The following is a 17863-nucleotide window of genomic DNA, read 5'->3' as shown; positions in this document are numbered from 1 at the left end:
TGTGCACTTGGAGTAGGCTGAATAAGAGATTTTAATGCTAGTGGCTATTTCCTGCCATATGACAGAAAGCTGACTACTCCCCTCCTGAAGGATGTATAATAGGGTCAGAAAAAGTCAGATGAAAATTTAGGAAGGATAGATAAGTCCTAATTCCCTTGAAAATTTTGCCAGAAAGGATATAGGTGGAACCTGTTTTTCAACTGTGTTCTCTTAATGAAATTCTAACTCCTAGAATGGCAAATAATAAAGGATAGTGCTATAACTTGATTAAGGGGTTGGAAACGTGTGATAAATTAGGTTGCTCAGTTCAAGATCCAGCACCTCACAGCAAGCAGATTGGAAATATTCACACTTGCTAAGGTCAACAATTTCCAGTCTGGCCTTGAGGTAAGTGTTGCGTCATTGCCCTCCCTCTACCCAAATTCTCCTTCCAGCTGTTCTGATATTTCCTGAGACTACAGCCTCTCTGAACAACTTACTACTGCCTTGCTATGTTTAATCAGTTATTGAATAACTGATTTTCTATTTTAGTGGGACCCTTAAGATATTTCAAATTATACTGAGATTTATTGTGAGGTAAGAATTTCCTATTAGCATGCCATCCCAAAAGTTCTTTGCTTCTAGTCCCATTCTCCCCAATCCCCAAGTGTCTTTTTAGTTCTCATATCCAAACTCCTTAGCAAGATATTTTCCTTTTTTCTGTTCAGTCTGTTTTATCCTAATATTTAAATTTTGTAATTTCCCTTTCTAATATCAAATATCCATATAATGGGATTTTTTTGGTTTCACACTAACAGCATGAGGAAATAGCTTTGGGATACGATTTATATAGGTTCACATTCCTATTTCACAACCTACAAGATGTATGATATTGGACATATTATTTAACCTTTCTTTGCTTCCATTTTCTCACCCATAAATTGGGGTGATCAATAGCTACCGTATCTGATTGTTGTGAGGAGTAAATGAAAAACTAAATGTAAAATAGTTTACACATTTCCAGCTCATAGTAGGTGCTCTCTTCCAAGAATGTTGAATTTGATTGTCATATTGTTATGGACTGCATTGTGTTCCCCCCAATACCTCAGAATGTGACTTTATTTGGAGATAGGGCCTTTAAGAGGTAATTAAGTTAAAATGAGGCCATTAGGATTGGCCTTAATCCAATATGACTGATGTCTTTTTAAGAAGAGGAAATTTGGACACACAGAGATACCAGGAATGTGCACACACAGAGGAAAGACCATATGAGAACACAGTAAGAAAGAAGTCATATACAAACCAAAGAGAGAGCCCTCAGAATAAGCCAAACCTGCTGACATTTTGATCTTGGACTTCCAGGCATCTGAACTGTGAGAAAATTAGTTTCTGTTGTTTAAGCCACCTGGTCTGTGGCACTTTGTTATGGCAGTCGTGGCAAACTAATGCACATGTAATTCACTATTTCAGAAGAATTAACCCTTACTGTTTTCTAATTCCAAATCCTATTTAATCCTCTAATTAGTAATAGGGCAGTGATTAAAAGTATAATCTTAGAAGTTAGATAGCCTTGAATTTGAAGACTGGGTTATCCACCTAGGTGACTTTGAATGAATTTCTCATAGGTTTCAGAGTCTCAAATTTCCTTACCTATAAAATGAAACACCTGTCTCATAGAGTTATAATAAGGATCAAATTAAAAGAGATGTTTATAAATTTTATAGTATAGTATCTGATACATAGGTGCTTAGTAACTGGTAGAACTAATTATCATTACGTACAAAGATAAATGTACAAAACCATTTACATATGTTTTGTCAATTTGGCTTCATTTTCTCTAAGCTTAATCAGTTTAGCAAAACTGTGTAAAGTGCCATACATATATATACTTTCTCCAATTACTTAATTATTTTGAGGATATGGAAAATCAGCTTCTATTAGTATCATTGTTGGCTTGAATCCAATATCACAAACCCTTAAAGTGAGTTGTAATATATTTTTAACATATATTCAAAATCTTTTCAGTGTATTAGATTTATTTAAATAATTTGATGATTTTGCTCCAAGGACTAAACTTAGACTATTTTTCTTTTGTGCAGTCTTCATACTTGCCATTTTAGGAAGATATTTGGCTTATCAGAAACTCCTCAAAATTCTAGTATTCTAGTTTGTAGTAGAATAAACAAAGCTCTCCTTTATTACTATGTGGACCAATTCTAAAGTTCTCTACATCATTTTTATGGTATATTTCATAGTCTGGTGTCACTTCCTTTGCCACTATTTATAGGATAACATCTTATTTCTTTTTAATTAATTAAGGATGGAATTTTCTTCCATAGCTATGTCATTGTGCTTCTCTCATCCTGCAAAATTTTCAAGCTATAATTGTTTGTGATGTCTTCTCACATACATACTGCACTCTTCTGTTTATTTCTATCCTTTGCTCACAGTTTGTGAATTGGCATTACAATATCCTCTGTCCACAGTTTCCCACTCTATGAGATTGCAATTATATTAAAATTTTATTTGCTGCCATTTATTTAAATTAATATTTACTGGGCACTTACTATGTACGAAGCACTGTGCTATCTTCTGTGAAAGAACAAAGATATTTAAAATAATCCCAAAGATTCCACAATCTCAGCATTCTAATCATATTTTTTTTAGGTTTCTAATATTTGTTAGAAACATTTATATATTCTGACTTGGCTTTTCGTTCATTTCCCATTCCTATTTGTTTTCCCATCTGAAGGAATATCTACTCTGTCACATCTTTTTAACTCAAGTAGGCCAATGAATTCCCTATGGGGTCTAAAGCAGAGTCTTTGTCAATCTGTTTTGTGTCTTTTGTTCTCAGTTTCTCCCCAGTTTTTAGAATAAAACCACCACCTAGTTTGCTGATATAGTACAGTGTTAGTAACAAGTGGTTTATGGGGTTCTCTTGTAAACATTATATCTCCTTTTGCTGAATCAGGATATCTTCTTCACTCTCATCAAAAGACCAAACCATCACTTGCTATAGGCTTATTTTCATTTGTTTGAAAATTAAAGAATTGTCAATAGACTTTCTGATGATGGGATGGAAGGCATCTAAGCCCATTATTTTAGACAATAATGCTACTTCTCAAAGAGTTAAAGAGAAAGAGAAAAGCAAACTCTTTAACCTTAATAGGCACCCATGCTTGGAGGTGAAATGGGCCAGGAAGAAAAGAAGAAAAAAGTAGAAAAATAGAGTAAAGACAAAGGTACATGTTGTTAGAAACCCTACCGAGATCTAGTTTTCATCAGACGTGGCATTTGTTTCCACCCTTATTTTTACCCCTCCCAAATAGAATAGGATATAATTGGGCATCATCTCTTAAATCTTTTACTAGTAACATTAGCAAACCAACTGTTCAAAATCCTTTAAGTGCCTCTTATTTGTGAAACATTGTGCTAGATACTAGACAAGATAGAAGAAATATATAATTCCATACCTGCCCTCAAAAGTGTTATTGTCTAGCTGTGGCAATTGGGGGTCTTTGAAAGGTTTCAAAAGGAGTAAAATAGACATTAAGTACTGAAAAATTCAAAAGGAAAAGGTGAGCTCTAATTCATCTCTGTTTCCTTGTTATGTGACCTTGGATAAATTGTTTCTCTTTCAGGTCTTCCCTGTCATCCCATCCCCTTCCTCCACCAGGAAAAAAAAAAAAGTCATCCTTGAAGATTTCTAAAATGTAAGACTATATGAGATGATTACTTATGAACTCTTCTGTGTTGCCCGGATTGAAGTCTAAAGCTAGCTATGGCCCCCTGCTCTTCATTTTCACAGACGAAGACATCAAGGTCTAAATTTTCCACAATTCAGTATCAAGTCAGAGCTCAGAACCAAATTTTCCCATCCTGATACTGTTATATTTTCTAATCCTGCACCAAATACTGCATCTTTCAAAATGATTATTGTGACTCATAGGAAAAGCTTAAAATATATTACTGACACAGTTTACTTAGAGAAATGTTTCTTTAAAAAAATTGTTTATGTGAAAATGGGGGGAAGGGGTAATTCTACGTATTAGGAGAAACAAGGTTAGCCATTGATTCTTTAGGATCTGAAAGGCTAAATATTCCAAAAGTCTACTGAAACACAATTCTCTCTGGCAGAGGTGACTTGTTAGGCAATTAAGCAAGCGGCAGGGCAGTGAGGGAAGCTCAGTAGATGCACCTGGAGAGCGAAGAGGTGATAAACTGCAAAATCACCTGCCCAGTTCACAGTATCGACCAGGGTCAGACCCAGGGAAACCCTTCCAGCAGCCTCGGACTCAGGGCGCCCAAGTTTGCACGCTTCCACGCATTCTATTGATTCACACTTCCGTCCTTCAACAGGTAGCGCCAATTACAGCCCCCAAAACACGGCCCCCCAGCATACTGGCCAATCTCACCGTCAATCAAATACTTCACCTACCTTTCTAAATTCTCCCCTCCCCCTTTCATTGGCTTTTTCTTCGGCCTATCCCCAAATTTCTTCCGCGCCTCGCGACCGCGGAACTTGGCCCTATGGAGCCTAGGATTGGAGCCGAGGCTACTCCCGCCCTTTGACGTCCCAGAGCTCTCCGCCCCTTTCTCCGGCGCCGCGCGGCCCAAAGTGGAGGGGGCGGGGCGAACGAGGGGGCGTTTCAGGGGCGGGGCTTGTATCCCACGGCGGGAGGGCGGAGCCTTCCTTCGAGCCTGCCTTCCTGGGTAGGACCTCGGAGAGCGCCGGGCGCCACGACCAGAGGGACAGGAGAAGCGGCGGCAGTCCGGCGGGATTGACGCCTGCGAGCCCGCCTCCCTCTGCACCTTCAGCTTCTCGGGCTGGCTGGCAGCTAGTGGCGGCCGAGGAAGGTGCCTAAGTCGGGAGTCAGATAGTCATCCCTCTGGGACGCCGACGCCGCCGTCCAGCCGCGGCTCCCTCACACCTGTGTGTGTGTTCATGAGCGTGAGCGCCCGCGCGCGAATTTCTGTGTGAGGGCTGCGTGTGCTCCGGCTGGGCGCGCGAATGTCTGTGTGAGGGTGTTTGTGTGTGCTCTGTGCCTAGGCGCTCGGCGCGGGGAGACACGGCGGGAGCGGCGGCTCTGCGCACCCAGCAGGCTGAGGCGGGACTCGGGCCGCAGCTGTCGCCGCCACTGCTTCACGTCCCCCAAGAGCCGCCGCGGTGCTGCGGGGAGAGCGGACCGGCGGGCGAGCGCGGCGGCGGCTGCGGGCAGAGCGGGTGGGCGGGTGGGTGGAGGGGGGAGAAGAGGGAGGAGGGCTGGACACGCTGGGAGGGAAGGGGGGGTGGAGGGAAAAGCGGAGGCAGCCGGCGCCGCCGCGCGCCCCTCCCGTCGGCTGTTGCTGTTGGGTCACCCGCATATGTTTTGGGGTCCGGCTTTTGGGGGTGGGGAATGGTAAAAGGCCTACCCCTCATTACCTACTGAAAAAAAGGGAGCGTTGACGATGATGGGGGAGAGCCCAGAAGGTGGTAGTAAATAGCGGCTCTCCCACTGCACAACCCCAACATCGTTTTTCTGAAAATATTCTGAGCTGAACCTTTAGAAGGAAAGCCCGCCCTTAAGAGAGACAGAGTCTTGGTCTGTTGGACTCCTGTCTGATTGTATAATAATAATGATGATATAATGCTAATGACGATGATGACACTGCCTTTTATTTTTACCCCAGTGCTGATAAAGCGTAGCTACAGCTGGGGATAAAGCCCTTGAAAATTTGATGTATGAGGAGGAAATACTGTTGCTTTTAGAGTTATATTTTATTATTTCTTTTTAAAGGATGTTCTTTTTTTGAATTAAAATTTGACAAAATGAAGTATGACTCTTTCTCTTTTTTAAGTCATTTAAAGCCAATGCTTGTAAAATGGGGACGGGCTACTGCCTTGACTAATGAACAGCTAAACACTTTTACCCAGGTATAAGTCCATGTGTTAAGTCACCCTTTCCTTTGAATTTCTCAACAGTTTTTAAAATGAAGAAGTTTAATTTCCGAAAAGTTTTGGATGGCTTAACTGCCTCCTCCCCTGGCAGTGGTAGCAGCAGTGGCAGTAACAGTGGTGGTGGGGCTGGAAGTGGTTCCATACATCCAGGAGGGACTGCAGGGATTCTCAAAGAGGAGATTCAGGAAACCCTGACTTCAGAGTATTTCCAGATTTGCAAGGTAAGTTTTGAATTGGCTTAAAGCCTATTATTTCTTTATTTTACCGTTGGGAGGAAAGAAGAATTAAAAAACAAACAAAAAAACCACCCACACTAGGGACTGGAAATTGTTGAGATGCCAGCATTTGACAGTCCTGGACAGAGAACTCTACAGATAGATGTTTGAATTAATAAAGTTATTCTAGGCATTGTTAAAAAGCTATGGTAGTTTGAAGTGGAAATAAGCAAACGTAAAAAAGTAGAATTTGCAAGACAATGTTAAGGCCCAAATTGTGGGCAACATTTTTAATGTAATATTTATGTATAAGTAGAAAACCGAAGGAAAAAATCATTCTGGTTAATTCCTTGTTGACATTCAGAGAAACTAATTGTTATTTTATGTTACTGTGCTGTATAAAATGATTGAAGCTATTAAGATGTTGCTAGAAGTAGATAGTAGCTAAAGGAATACATCCATTAAAAGATCTAACAGTATTGTTTTACATTCATTGTTTAAAATTCTGTAGAAAAGCACCCCCAGATTCTTAAACAAATGCAATGGATTTAATTCTTGTAAGAACTTAAAAAATAGCCTGTTTTCTGGTTTAGTGAGGAAACATTTTAGGTAATTATGCTTTAATGTTTAATTTCTAATGAATAAGCAAAACAAAGAGATTTTGATGGGGAGAGATGAGAATTTACAAAACAAATGCTTTAATATATAGATATTGTTATATTTTCTGACATAGTTTGTAATTTTTATTGTTTCTTTTTTGGGGGGGTAGCCTAGGAATGTGTTTTTGACCTACCATGTACAATTTAAAAAGCTACTAAGTCATTCATATGATACAGATTAATATAGTTTAAAGTATCTGAATACATAAGAACAAATCATAAATTTTTGAAATCACATAAATTATTAAATTTTTTGGTACTTCAAAAGATTTTTTTGAAATTATTAAAATTATTTTTGTAGTAAATAACTTATATATAATGACATAAGTTTCAATTATTGTCTTAGTCTCCATTCCCAGTAGGGTCATTATAAAAACATCGAATCTGTAATTAGTAAAATATTAATATTGGTTTACCTAAAAGTGAGTTGATTTAGAATTAGATCAGATTAAAAGATATAATTCTACCCTATGAGGTTTGTATGCATAAAATTTGTATACAAAGTTGTATATAATTTCATTATCAATTTGAAATAATATGTCAGATTAGGGGTTTAATATTGGTCATGAGACAAATACGTAAAAGTGTCCTAGGGGTCAAATTTGAACTGCTAGTTAGGGGAATAAGGCCCTTATTATCTATTCTTTGACATATTACTGTTTCCATTCCAAGATTCTGAAAAAATTTCCAAATTCTCTTACTTCGTGAATGTGAGGCAGGAGAGTTTTGGTCAAGATAAAATTGATGTAGAAAAGATAGACCTCTGAAACAGAGTGGCATTGGACTATTGAGGTTTTGAACCTGGTAGAGAAGGTTTTAAATTAAAAATTTCAGGGTAAATGGGTGAATGCAAGAGAGGAAAAGTTATGCAAGATAACTATATATCTTCCCATTTATTCAGACAGGAAATAGACATGAGAAGTGGCAGAAGTTAAATATGTATTAATTCAAAAACATATGGCATGGTAGGAAGAACACTGGCCTAGGAATCAGATTGTATTTTATTTAAAGTCCTGTCATTTGCCAGCCATGTATCTTGGGCAAGCCATTTATCTGCCTTGAGCCTTGATTTTCCCATGTGTAGTACAGTAATAAGTATTTCTGCTCTTCTGACTTAAGGTTATTGGGAAGATCAAACAAAACAATGGGTGAAGGCGATGTATAAATTGAAAAAGGGGATAAATGTTTATTTTTATATTGTTCTGAAAGTTTTAAAATCACCTTGTTCTTGGTGGAATGACTATAAGCAGTGGGCTATAATAATATAGGTAACGAAATTATACTTTCAAAGAAATTAGAAGGATAGATAGCTATATAAGTGGAACACTAATAGTATTGAAATGTTACTAAATGGGGAAAGTATTATGGCATCTTTGGATAGTAATATAGTTAATTTTAAAAAGTGATTTTATGATTGTACTTTAGGTTACCTGGACTATAATAAAATATATAAAAATGGTTTAAGGATGTTTCAAAATTAGAACTGTTACTAAAATGGGGACTTCATTTGGACTCACTGATTGAATGTGCAAAGAACATTCTATTCTGAGTACTAAGCAGTTGGCACCTTTTGGGTACTTGTACCTTTTCCACATGGCCGAAATTAAAGTACAAATCTGTAATCTGCTCTTTTGAAAACCATCCTCCTCTCTATTTTCTGATCAGTTATCAAATCCTATCTATTCCATTTCCTTAGTATTTCTGAAATTTATTCCCTTTTCGCCATCTCTAGTACCTGTTCTTTCTGTCATATTTTCTTGGTTAGTCTCTTGAAATCACTTCCTTCCTGATCTTCTTACCTCTTGTTTTACCCTATTTCCGTTGATTTTGTTATAATAATGGTTATTTCTGAACTAAAATGTTCATTATGTCATTTCCCTGCTAAAAATTCGATGTTGGTTTCCCAGAGCAGTGATGCTCTACAAACAAAAGTTTAATGTGAAACCCTGTAAATAACATCTAGTAAAACAAATAAATTACTTTATTGGCATACATTTAAAAAATAAATTATAATAAATTATACAGCTGTTATAAAAAGCTTGTTTTTTATATTTGGTTTTTATTGTATAATACTATCCCTGGCAGGTAGTAGGACTTTTGCTGGCTTTAAAAAAGTAAAAGTATGAAAAAAAGTGCCTTTTCTGAACCTGAACTCTATGAAACACAATTTGAAACTACCGCTCTATACAATAAATGTCAAACTGCTTAACTTGATCTGTATATAGTTCCCTTTAGATGGGATTCCTGTTTACCTTTCCATCCTCATTTCCTTGACTTCCTAAGCATATTTCATTACCTGAAAGCACTGTATTCTCATATCTCAATGCCTTTTCTCAATCTGTTGCTTCTAACTACAATATCCTTTCCAGCTTTAGTAAAATTGGAGAATTCCCAGTTCCTTTTTTTTAAAGATTTATTTATTTTAGAGAGAGAGTGTGTGCACATGCGCTTGCGCTCAAATGGGGATGGGGTGGGAGAGAACCTCAAGCAGATTCCCTGCTGAACAGAGCCCAAGGAGGGATTTGATCCCAGGACCCTGAGATGATGACCTGAGCTGAAATCAAGAGTTGGAGGCTTAACTGACTGTGCTACCCAGGCGCCCCTCGCCAGTTACTTTTTATCTCATAGTTAAAGTACCACCTCCATGAAACCAGCTCTGACCACTGCCTTCCTCTTTTCCTGCCCAAAGCAGAGTTTTTTTTTTTCCCTTCTTCTGTTTTCCTATAGCACCTGGCATATTCCTATAGAGTTAATGTAGCACCTTATTGTGATTAGAAAATTTATTTTTTTGTCACTATCGTTATATGTCAACTCTTTGAGTGGTAAATATATTTTGTTTCCATATCATTGCTAGGCTGCTTATTACCTAGCAGGCCAGTGGTTCTTAACTCTGTGTAATAGAAAGATTTCTAGCTCCACCCATCTTAGAGAATCAGTCTCTAGGGGTTGGGCCTGGGCACTTGCATTTTTTGAAAAGTCCCCACAGGAGATTCTAATACATGGCTGTAATGAAAACAATTATAGTAGGCACTTGATATACTTTATGAATGAAATAATCTATACATGGTTGGTTGATTAATTGAAATGAGATTAAAGCAGAAAGTTATTAATAATGATATATGTTTTAAACATTTTATCTTAAATGAAAACATATAAATATACGTCAATTTACAAATCACTTGATAAACGAACAAGATTTTTTTGTTGAGCATTGGTTCTATAATTGGAGTTCTGTGTGGACTTTTCTTCCACAAACCATTCCAAATTCATTATGTGTAGTTTTTGGTTTTAATTTATTTAAAGTAGAATAAGAACTTATATGCTTTTGAAGCAGGCGTCAGGTCCTTCTAGATGATATGTAAGTATCATCTGACAGTTTATACATATGGTGAATATATAGTTGACCCTTGAACAAGGTGGGGTTAAGGATGCAGACACCCCACATGATTGAATATCTGTATGTATTCGACTCCCCAAATCTTAACTCCCTAAAAACTTTGATTCCCCCCAAATTTAACTATAAATAGTCTACTGTCGACCGGAAGTCTTACCAATAACATAAACAGTGGATTAACACGTAATTTGTATTTTATATGTATTATTATTACACTGTATAATAAAGTAAACTGGAGAAAAGAAAATGTTATTAAGAAAATCATAAGAAGAAATACATTTATAGTACTATACTACATTTATCGAAAAATATTCCAAGCATCAGTGGACCCATGTAGTTCATACCCATGTTGTTCAAGAATCAACTATAAACACACACACATATATAAAAAGTATAGGTGAGTGTATATATATATACACACACACACGAGATATATGCATGTGTATCTATATATAAAATATATATATGCATATATATATCCATCCCTATAGTTAACTGACCTACACATAATTAGGCCAGGAGTAGGAGAGTAGTAGGATAAGTATTCTAGCTAGAGTTTACTAATATCAAGCATTCAGGGAATCATTAATATCAGTCTATGTTTTACCAAGAGAATGGGAAGTTTTTGTTAATCTAGTGAGTTGGTTAAATTAAAGTTAGAGACCTTTATCTGTAAGATCTCCCATTTGACCTTTGTAACAGTCCTGTAAGGAAGGCAAAGAAGGTGTAAATATTTTTATTTTACTGATAGGACATCTGAGGCCAGAGAATTTAAGTGATATCCTTAGGTCTTCAAGTTGGTAGGAGGCATAGCTAAGTCTAATGCTCTGCTCTTCCATTATTAAATCCAGTATTTTTTCTGCTTTATCTTTCTTACTTATTAAAAAAAAAGCAACATGATTAATTTATAAGGAAACAGAGACATTGAGAACATAGAATTTTCTATTGCCCCCCCCCCCCAAAATACATCCTAAATCTGACCACATCTCTTCACTTCCACCACATCTTTTGCCTGGACTACTATTCTACAGCTTTCTAGGTATTTTCTCTGTTCTCACTCAAGCTTCACTACGCAGTCTCTTCTCATAATAAGTGGTAGAATCCTTTTAAAATTTAAATCATATTATGTACTTTCTGCTCAGAACTCTTATTTCTCTTAAAAATAAAAACAACAGTCCTATTAATGTCTTATATAAATGGTCCTGGTCCTGACATCACTTTCTATTGTGCTTTCTGTTACTTACTCTGCAACAGGTACATTGGCTTTCTTACTGTTTCTCAGACATGATTCCTGCCTCAAGGCTTTTGCATTTGCTGTTTCCTTTACATGGAACACTACCCTCTCTAATAATTGTATTATATATTCCTTTTACATTATTCAGTTCTTAGTTTAATTGTTAACTTCTCAAAGAGATCTTCATTGCTGCTTACTCCCTCTCTGCCCTTATCTTGATTACTTTTTCCTGATAATACAACTGCCTGTTATTACATTATATATATTTATTTACTTATTATTTGCTTCTCCTATCATAATTTAACTCCATGAGGGTGGGGCCTTATTATGTTCACAACTATCTTACCAATTCATAGAAAAGTGCCTGCCACATAGAAAGCAGTTAAATATTTGTTGAATGAAAAGATGAATAAATGAGACAAGGAAGCTGATAGAATGATGTATTAAGAGCAAATTAGAGGGGTGCCTGGGTGGCTCAGTCAGTTAAACATTCAACTCTAGATCTCAGCTCAGGTCTTGATCTCAGTGTCTTGAATTCAACCCCATGTTGGGCTCCATGCTGGGCATGGAGCCTACTTAAAAAAAAAAAAAAAAGCAACTTAGACTTTGTTTTGAGCAGCCTCTTGGAAAAAGCTTTTATGAAGTAAATTTATGTAACATAAAGACATGGAAACCATTCAGTGAGTGACACCACGTTAGGAATATCGTGTATAATTTTCAAAAAGATATGAAAAAGAAGATTGTAGAAATATTCAATGAAGTCTCAGTTTTTATTGAGGAAGATATAAGGGACACTTTTGTTTCTAAATGATCTTTTTAGGGTAACAATTTAGAAGTACTAGATTGACAGTGACAAACACATGGGATGCTCTAGACCTTATTAACAAAATAGACAAAAATAAGTATATCACCAGAACCAGATGGAATGATTCCTAAAGTTTTGAATAAACTCTTAAATTAGCCAACTCCCTATTCATCAACATTTGTAAGCTGTTTTTATAAATGGTCATGGTGTCAGAGACAACATGTAGATAACTAGCATAACTTCTGCAAGGAAACAAATTTGTAATATGATCCTCATACCAGATATAGCATCAGATCTTCTCAGATAAATGGCTGTAAAATAAAAAATACAGGTGTAGAGGGGCACCTGTGCAGGTCAGTCGGTTAAGTGTCCGACTCTTCATTTCAGCTAAGGGTACTGGGATTGAGCTCGGTGTCCAGCTCCTTGCTCAGTGGGAAGTCTGCTTGAGGATTCTCTCTTTCCCTTTGCCCGTCCCTCTGCTCATGCTCTCTTTCTCTCTCTCTCTGTAAAAATAAATAAATAAATCTTTAAAGAAAAGAAAGAAAGAAACGTAGATGTGGACTGTGGAGAACTAGGGTTTCCAGGACCTCAGAATGCTGAATGAGGTTAAATGCCTAGGTATCCCTGATTATTATCTCTTCTAATTTCACATCATTTTATTTGGGAAGTTTTATGACTGATTTTGGCACAAGACCATGATCACAGTTCTACATATCTGCAGTTTGCATTCATTAAAATATTCTGTGAGATGTGTGGATTTGTCTCATTCTATACTGTAACTGGTAGAACAAAAGGTAGTACAGCTGACACTGAAGGATAACTTATTATGGATAAAGTGTCTGACAATGATTTCATGTTCCTATTACCAAAATGGACAGTTGAGGGTGGGCATCTTTAAGAATAGGAATGGAAGCAAACCAGAAGACTTAAGCAACTTTGTTAGGGTTGAGATACTAACAAATTTATGTACCAAATGAATTAAAATTAATTTTTTTAAGAACCAGAAACAAAGGCCAGATGATTCAGTTACTCTAGGCTCCCACTTTATTTATCCTAAGAGGATAAGGGTGCTCGTGTAAGGGATTATAGACTTGTACGAAGTATATTTATACATTTTTAAAGTTACTATAGAGAACAATCACGTTTTCTTACCACAAGTCTTTGGTGCTAGTATATTGTCAGCAAATTGGATTATGGGTCTCATTTAGTATGGCAGTTCTTTTCTTAAAAGGAAATAGTGCTCTTACTCAATGTTGAAAAACAGAGCTTTTCCTCTAAGATCTGAAACAAGAGAAAGATGTCTGTTCTTACCACTTCTATTCAACATAGTACTGGAAATTCTAGCTGCCACAGTCAGATGAGAAAAAGAAATAAAAGGCATCCAAATTGGTAAGGAAGAAGTAAAACTCAGTATTTGCAGATGATGTTATACTATATATAGAATACTTGGAAGACTCCACCAAAAAACTACTAGAATTGATAAGTGGATTCAGTAAAGTTGCAGGATACAAAAGTAATGTACAGAAATCTGTTGTATATCTATGCACTAATAATGAAGTAGCAGAATGAGAAATTAAGAAAACAATCCAATTTACAATTATACACAAAAAAGAATGAAATACCTAGGAATAAACTTAAGTAAGTGAAAGACCTGTACTTCAAAAACTATAAAACACTGATGAAAGAAATTGAAGATGACACAAGCAAATAGATATTCCAGGCTCATGGACTGGAAGAACCAATATTGTTAAAATGTCCATACCACTCAAAGCAATCATTAGATTAGCAATCCCTATTAAAATACCAACAGCATTTTCCACAGAACTAGAACAAATAATACTAAAACTTATATGGAATCACAAAAGACCCTGAATAGCAAAACTTATCTTGAGAAAGAAAAACAAAACTGAAGGTATCAAACTTCCAATTTCAAGATATGCTACAAAACTCCAATAATCAAAACAGTATGATACTGGCACAAAAATAGACACATAGATCAATGAAACAGAATAGAAAACTCAGAAATAAACCCATCCTTATGGTCAACTAATCTATGATAAAGTAGGCAAGAACACACAATAAGGAAAGACAGTCTCTTCAAGAGATGGTGCTGGGAAAACTGGGCAGCTACATGCAAAAGAATGAAACTGGACCACTTCCTTATACCACAAACAAAGGCAATGGAAACAAAAGCAGAACTAGACTATTGGAACTACACCAAAATAAAAAGCTTTTGTACAGTGAAGGAAACCATCAACAAAATGACAAGGCAACCTACTGAATGGAAGGAGATATTTGCAAATCATGTGTCTGTTAAGGGTTAATTCCCAAAACATAAAAAGAACTTACACAACTCAACACCAAAACATCAAATAAATTGATTAAAAAGTGGGCAGAGAACCTGAATGACATTTTTCCAAAACAGACATAGAGGTGGCCAACAGACACATGAAAAGATATTCAGTATCTCTAATCAGCAGGGAAATGCAAATCAAACCACAATGCGATACCACCTTACATTTGTCAGAATGGCTGGAATCGAAAAAGAAATAACAAGTGTTGGTGAGGATGTGGAGAAAAAGGAACCCTTGTGTGCTGAGTTGGTGGGAATGTAAATTGGTGTAGCCACTATGGAAAATAGTGTGGAGGTTCCTCAAAAAATTAAAAATAGAAATGCCATATGGATAGTGATTTCACTACTGGATATTTATGTGAAGAAAACAAAAACACCAATTCAAAAAGATATATGCACCACTATGTTTTTTTGCAGCATTATTTATAATAGCCAAATAGGCAACCCAAGTGGCCATCAATAGATGAATGAATAAAGATGTGGTGTATATTTAATGGAGTATTAGCCATAAAAAAGAATGAGATCTTGCCATTTGCAACTACATGGATGGACGTAAAGGGTATTAATGCTAAGTGAAGTAAGTCAGAAGAAGACAGATACTATATGATTTTTCTCATGTATGGAATTTAAGAAAAAAAACTAGGAAAAAGACAAAAATTCATATTAAAAATAGTGCTATCATACTTCGTGTATGTCTCAATATAGAACTAACTTAAAAACTTAACATAATTTCCAAGTTTGTATACCTGTAGAATTATTACTAGTGATTAAACCGAATTTGTATTTCTTGAATTTTAGCGCAGTTCTGTAGACCTCCTTCTGCCTTCACTAGAAGATGTGCCTGCAAAAAATCACAGGGTTAAGTTACATAGTTTACTTTTAATGATAGAATGATTGTATTGCTTTCCCATATCATTTTTCTATATACCATTTACATATTAGTTTAATAGCAATAACTTTGTATTCATTGAAGTTTTCAAGTAGAAGCCCTGTTTTAAGCTTTATTTATTTATTTTATTATTTTTTTAAAAAGATTTTATTTATTTATTTGACAGAGAGAGACAGCAGGAGAGGGAACATAAGCAAGGGGAGTGTGAGAGGAAGAAGCAGGCTTCCTGCTGAGCAGGGAGCCTGATGCGGGGCTCAATCCCAGGACCCTGGGATCATGACCTGAGCCGAAGTCAGACACTTAATGGCTGAGCCACCCAGGCGCCTCTGTTTTAAGCTTTAAATTGAGTTTTTGTCCTATTAGAGAAAACTGAGTTTTTTGTTCCTACTTAATTGTCAAAATAATAATCTTTATAAAATGTTTTGGTTGTAGCTGCAGTGTTCTTTTTTTTTTTAATTAAAAAAATTTAAAACATCTTTTTAATATTTGAAAGGCTAATCCCTTAATGTGTATAATACACTAGGGAATCATTCCTAACTTTCTAAATAATGCTAACATTTATTGATAAGGACTGTTAGAAATTCAGTGATTAAATCTGAGAAAACCAAAAACAGAAAGCATATTTAAGGATTTAGAGAAAGTAGTTTTAAGGAATAGACTACAAGACCTCCAGGAACTGCATAATAGGCCCATGGTAATACCTGTGTAGAGGCTTGATTAAATGGAACATTCATAGTCACTGAAGGAACACAAGGAGATATTTAACAAGTTTATTGCTCAAAAGATATTTACTGTACAATGTTAAAAATGATTAGGACATAAACCATTCTCAGCCAACTGACTATAATGAGTGAAATAATGCTTTTTGGTTGATTTATCAACAAAATCATTTAAGATATTTTCCGGACTTATGTAAGATATTAGAAAGGAGAGTGTGATTTTAGTTTCATTGGAGGCCTAAAATTACCAGTTGATATTGATGGTATATGGAATTATTTTGAATATAATGATACATAATCAATATAATGAATTTGAATTTGAAAATGAATATAATATTTAATATTTTAACTTTAGGCAAGTATCTTATAATTGGATTATATATATCCAGTAAACATCTCTTGGATTGAAAATAGTATAAAAACATCTTCATAGTAGGATATGTATATTTCATTATAAATAAAATTGACCATTTTGTAATGGTGGTTTTAGATGTAGATTTGATGCCTGGATTCAAAGATAAGGATTGGTAGCTAGAGAAAACTGTTAGTTTTTAATAATTTTTCTGCTTTGCTAATCATCTATAAATTTCAGTGACATTAAAAACTAGTACTTTACCTAAATATACACAATAAAGTTAGACTGTCAAGAAAATTAATTGAATTGCTTAATGTTCAGTCTAATTTATTCATTACAAATTGACTAACCACCTTTCTACAAATCTGAAAACAAAAAAGTTTGAAAATCATTAGTAGTACGATCAATTGAGAAGTTAGAGTGAGTCTGAGGGAAATGCTTATGGTTTGTAAACATCTGAGTAGATGAGAAATGAAAACCTAACGAAGGAGAAATAAAAGTAAGCAGAATGATAAGAGGAAAACTCAAAAGTATAGTTAAATAATCTGATGCTTTCTTTAGAAATAATATTAAGAAAGAAATTCAAGGATGTCTCAGCATCACAGAGAGGTCAAGGATGGTGAAAACAAAATTAAAAACAAACAAATCAGAACGGAGAGAGCCCATTTAGACCAGAGGGAATTGATTAGGCTAAAAATATTTTCACTAAGATGATGGATAAAATTAAGGTCACACTATAATAGAGAATAGAGTTGATAGAATTAGTACTTTAAAGAGTAGATGTGTTGATGTGCTTGGGTGGCTCAGTTGGTTAAGCATCTGCCTGGTTAAGCATCTGCCTTTGGCTCAGATCATGATCTCAGGGTCCTGGGATCGAGTCCCATGTCCAGCTCCCTGATCAGCAGGGAGTCTGCTTCTCTTTCTCCCTCTGCTTCCCCCTCCTCCCCCGCTTGAGCCCTCTCTCTTTCAAATAAATAAATAAAATCTTTTTAAAAAAAGAGTAGATGTGTAAAGGGGTGGCTGGCTGGCTCAGTCAGTAGAGCTTGTGACTCTTGATCTTGGAGTTGTAAATTTGAGCCCCAGGTTGGGTGTAGAGATTACTTAAAAATAAAATCTGAAAAAAAAGGGTACATAAAAAAAAAAGTAGATGTGTAAGGAGAAAAGTGTTAGGAAAGTAGCAGTGATGGTAGATTTTAATATCATTTTGGTATATTGTAGTGGGGCTAATGCAGTTGAGCCATAGAAAAGAAGTTAAGGCCACCAGAAAGGGAAAGGTAGAGGGGGAAAAGAGGAAAGATTTTACCGTTAAAGTAGTGAGGG

At 36.0% G+C, this 17863-nt stretch overlaps 1 protein-coding gene across 1 annotated transcript in view; it reads left to right on the top strand.

Moving 5' to 3' along the window:
• Positions 1 to 4721: 4721 nt before the first annotated feature.
• Positions 4722 to 17863, top strand: part of STXBP5L (syntaxin binding protein 5L) — a 425975-nt gene continuing 412833 nt past the window's right edge. The window contains exons 1-2 of the mRNA XM_044382469.2: positions 4722 to 4839; positions 5945 to 6141. Of these exons, the coding sequence (XP_044238404.1) occupies positions 5953 to 6141 (189 nt within the window). The 5' untranslated portion in view covers positions 4722 to 4839; positions 5945 to 5952. The remainder of the gene's footprint in view (positions 4840 to 5944; positions 6142 to 17863) is intronic.

Source organism: Ursus arctos, unplaced genomic scaffold, assembly GCF_023065955.2.
Source record: "Ursus arctos isolate Adak ecotype North America unplaced genomic scaffold, UrsArc2.0 scaffold_4, whole genome shotgun sequence".
NCBI classification, from domain to species: domain Eukaryota; kingdom Metazoa; phylum Chordata; class Mammalia; order Carnivora; family Ursidae; genus Ursus; species Ursus arctos.
The sequence above is the reverse complement of the archived record's forward strand: the minus strand, read 5'-3'. Positions and strand labels throughout refer to the sequence as shown.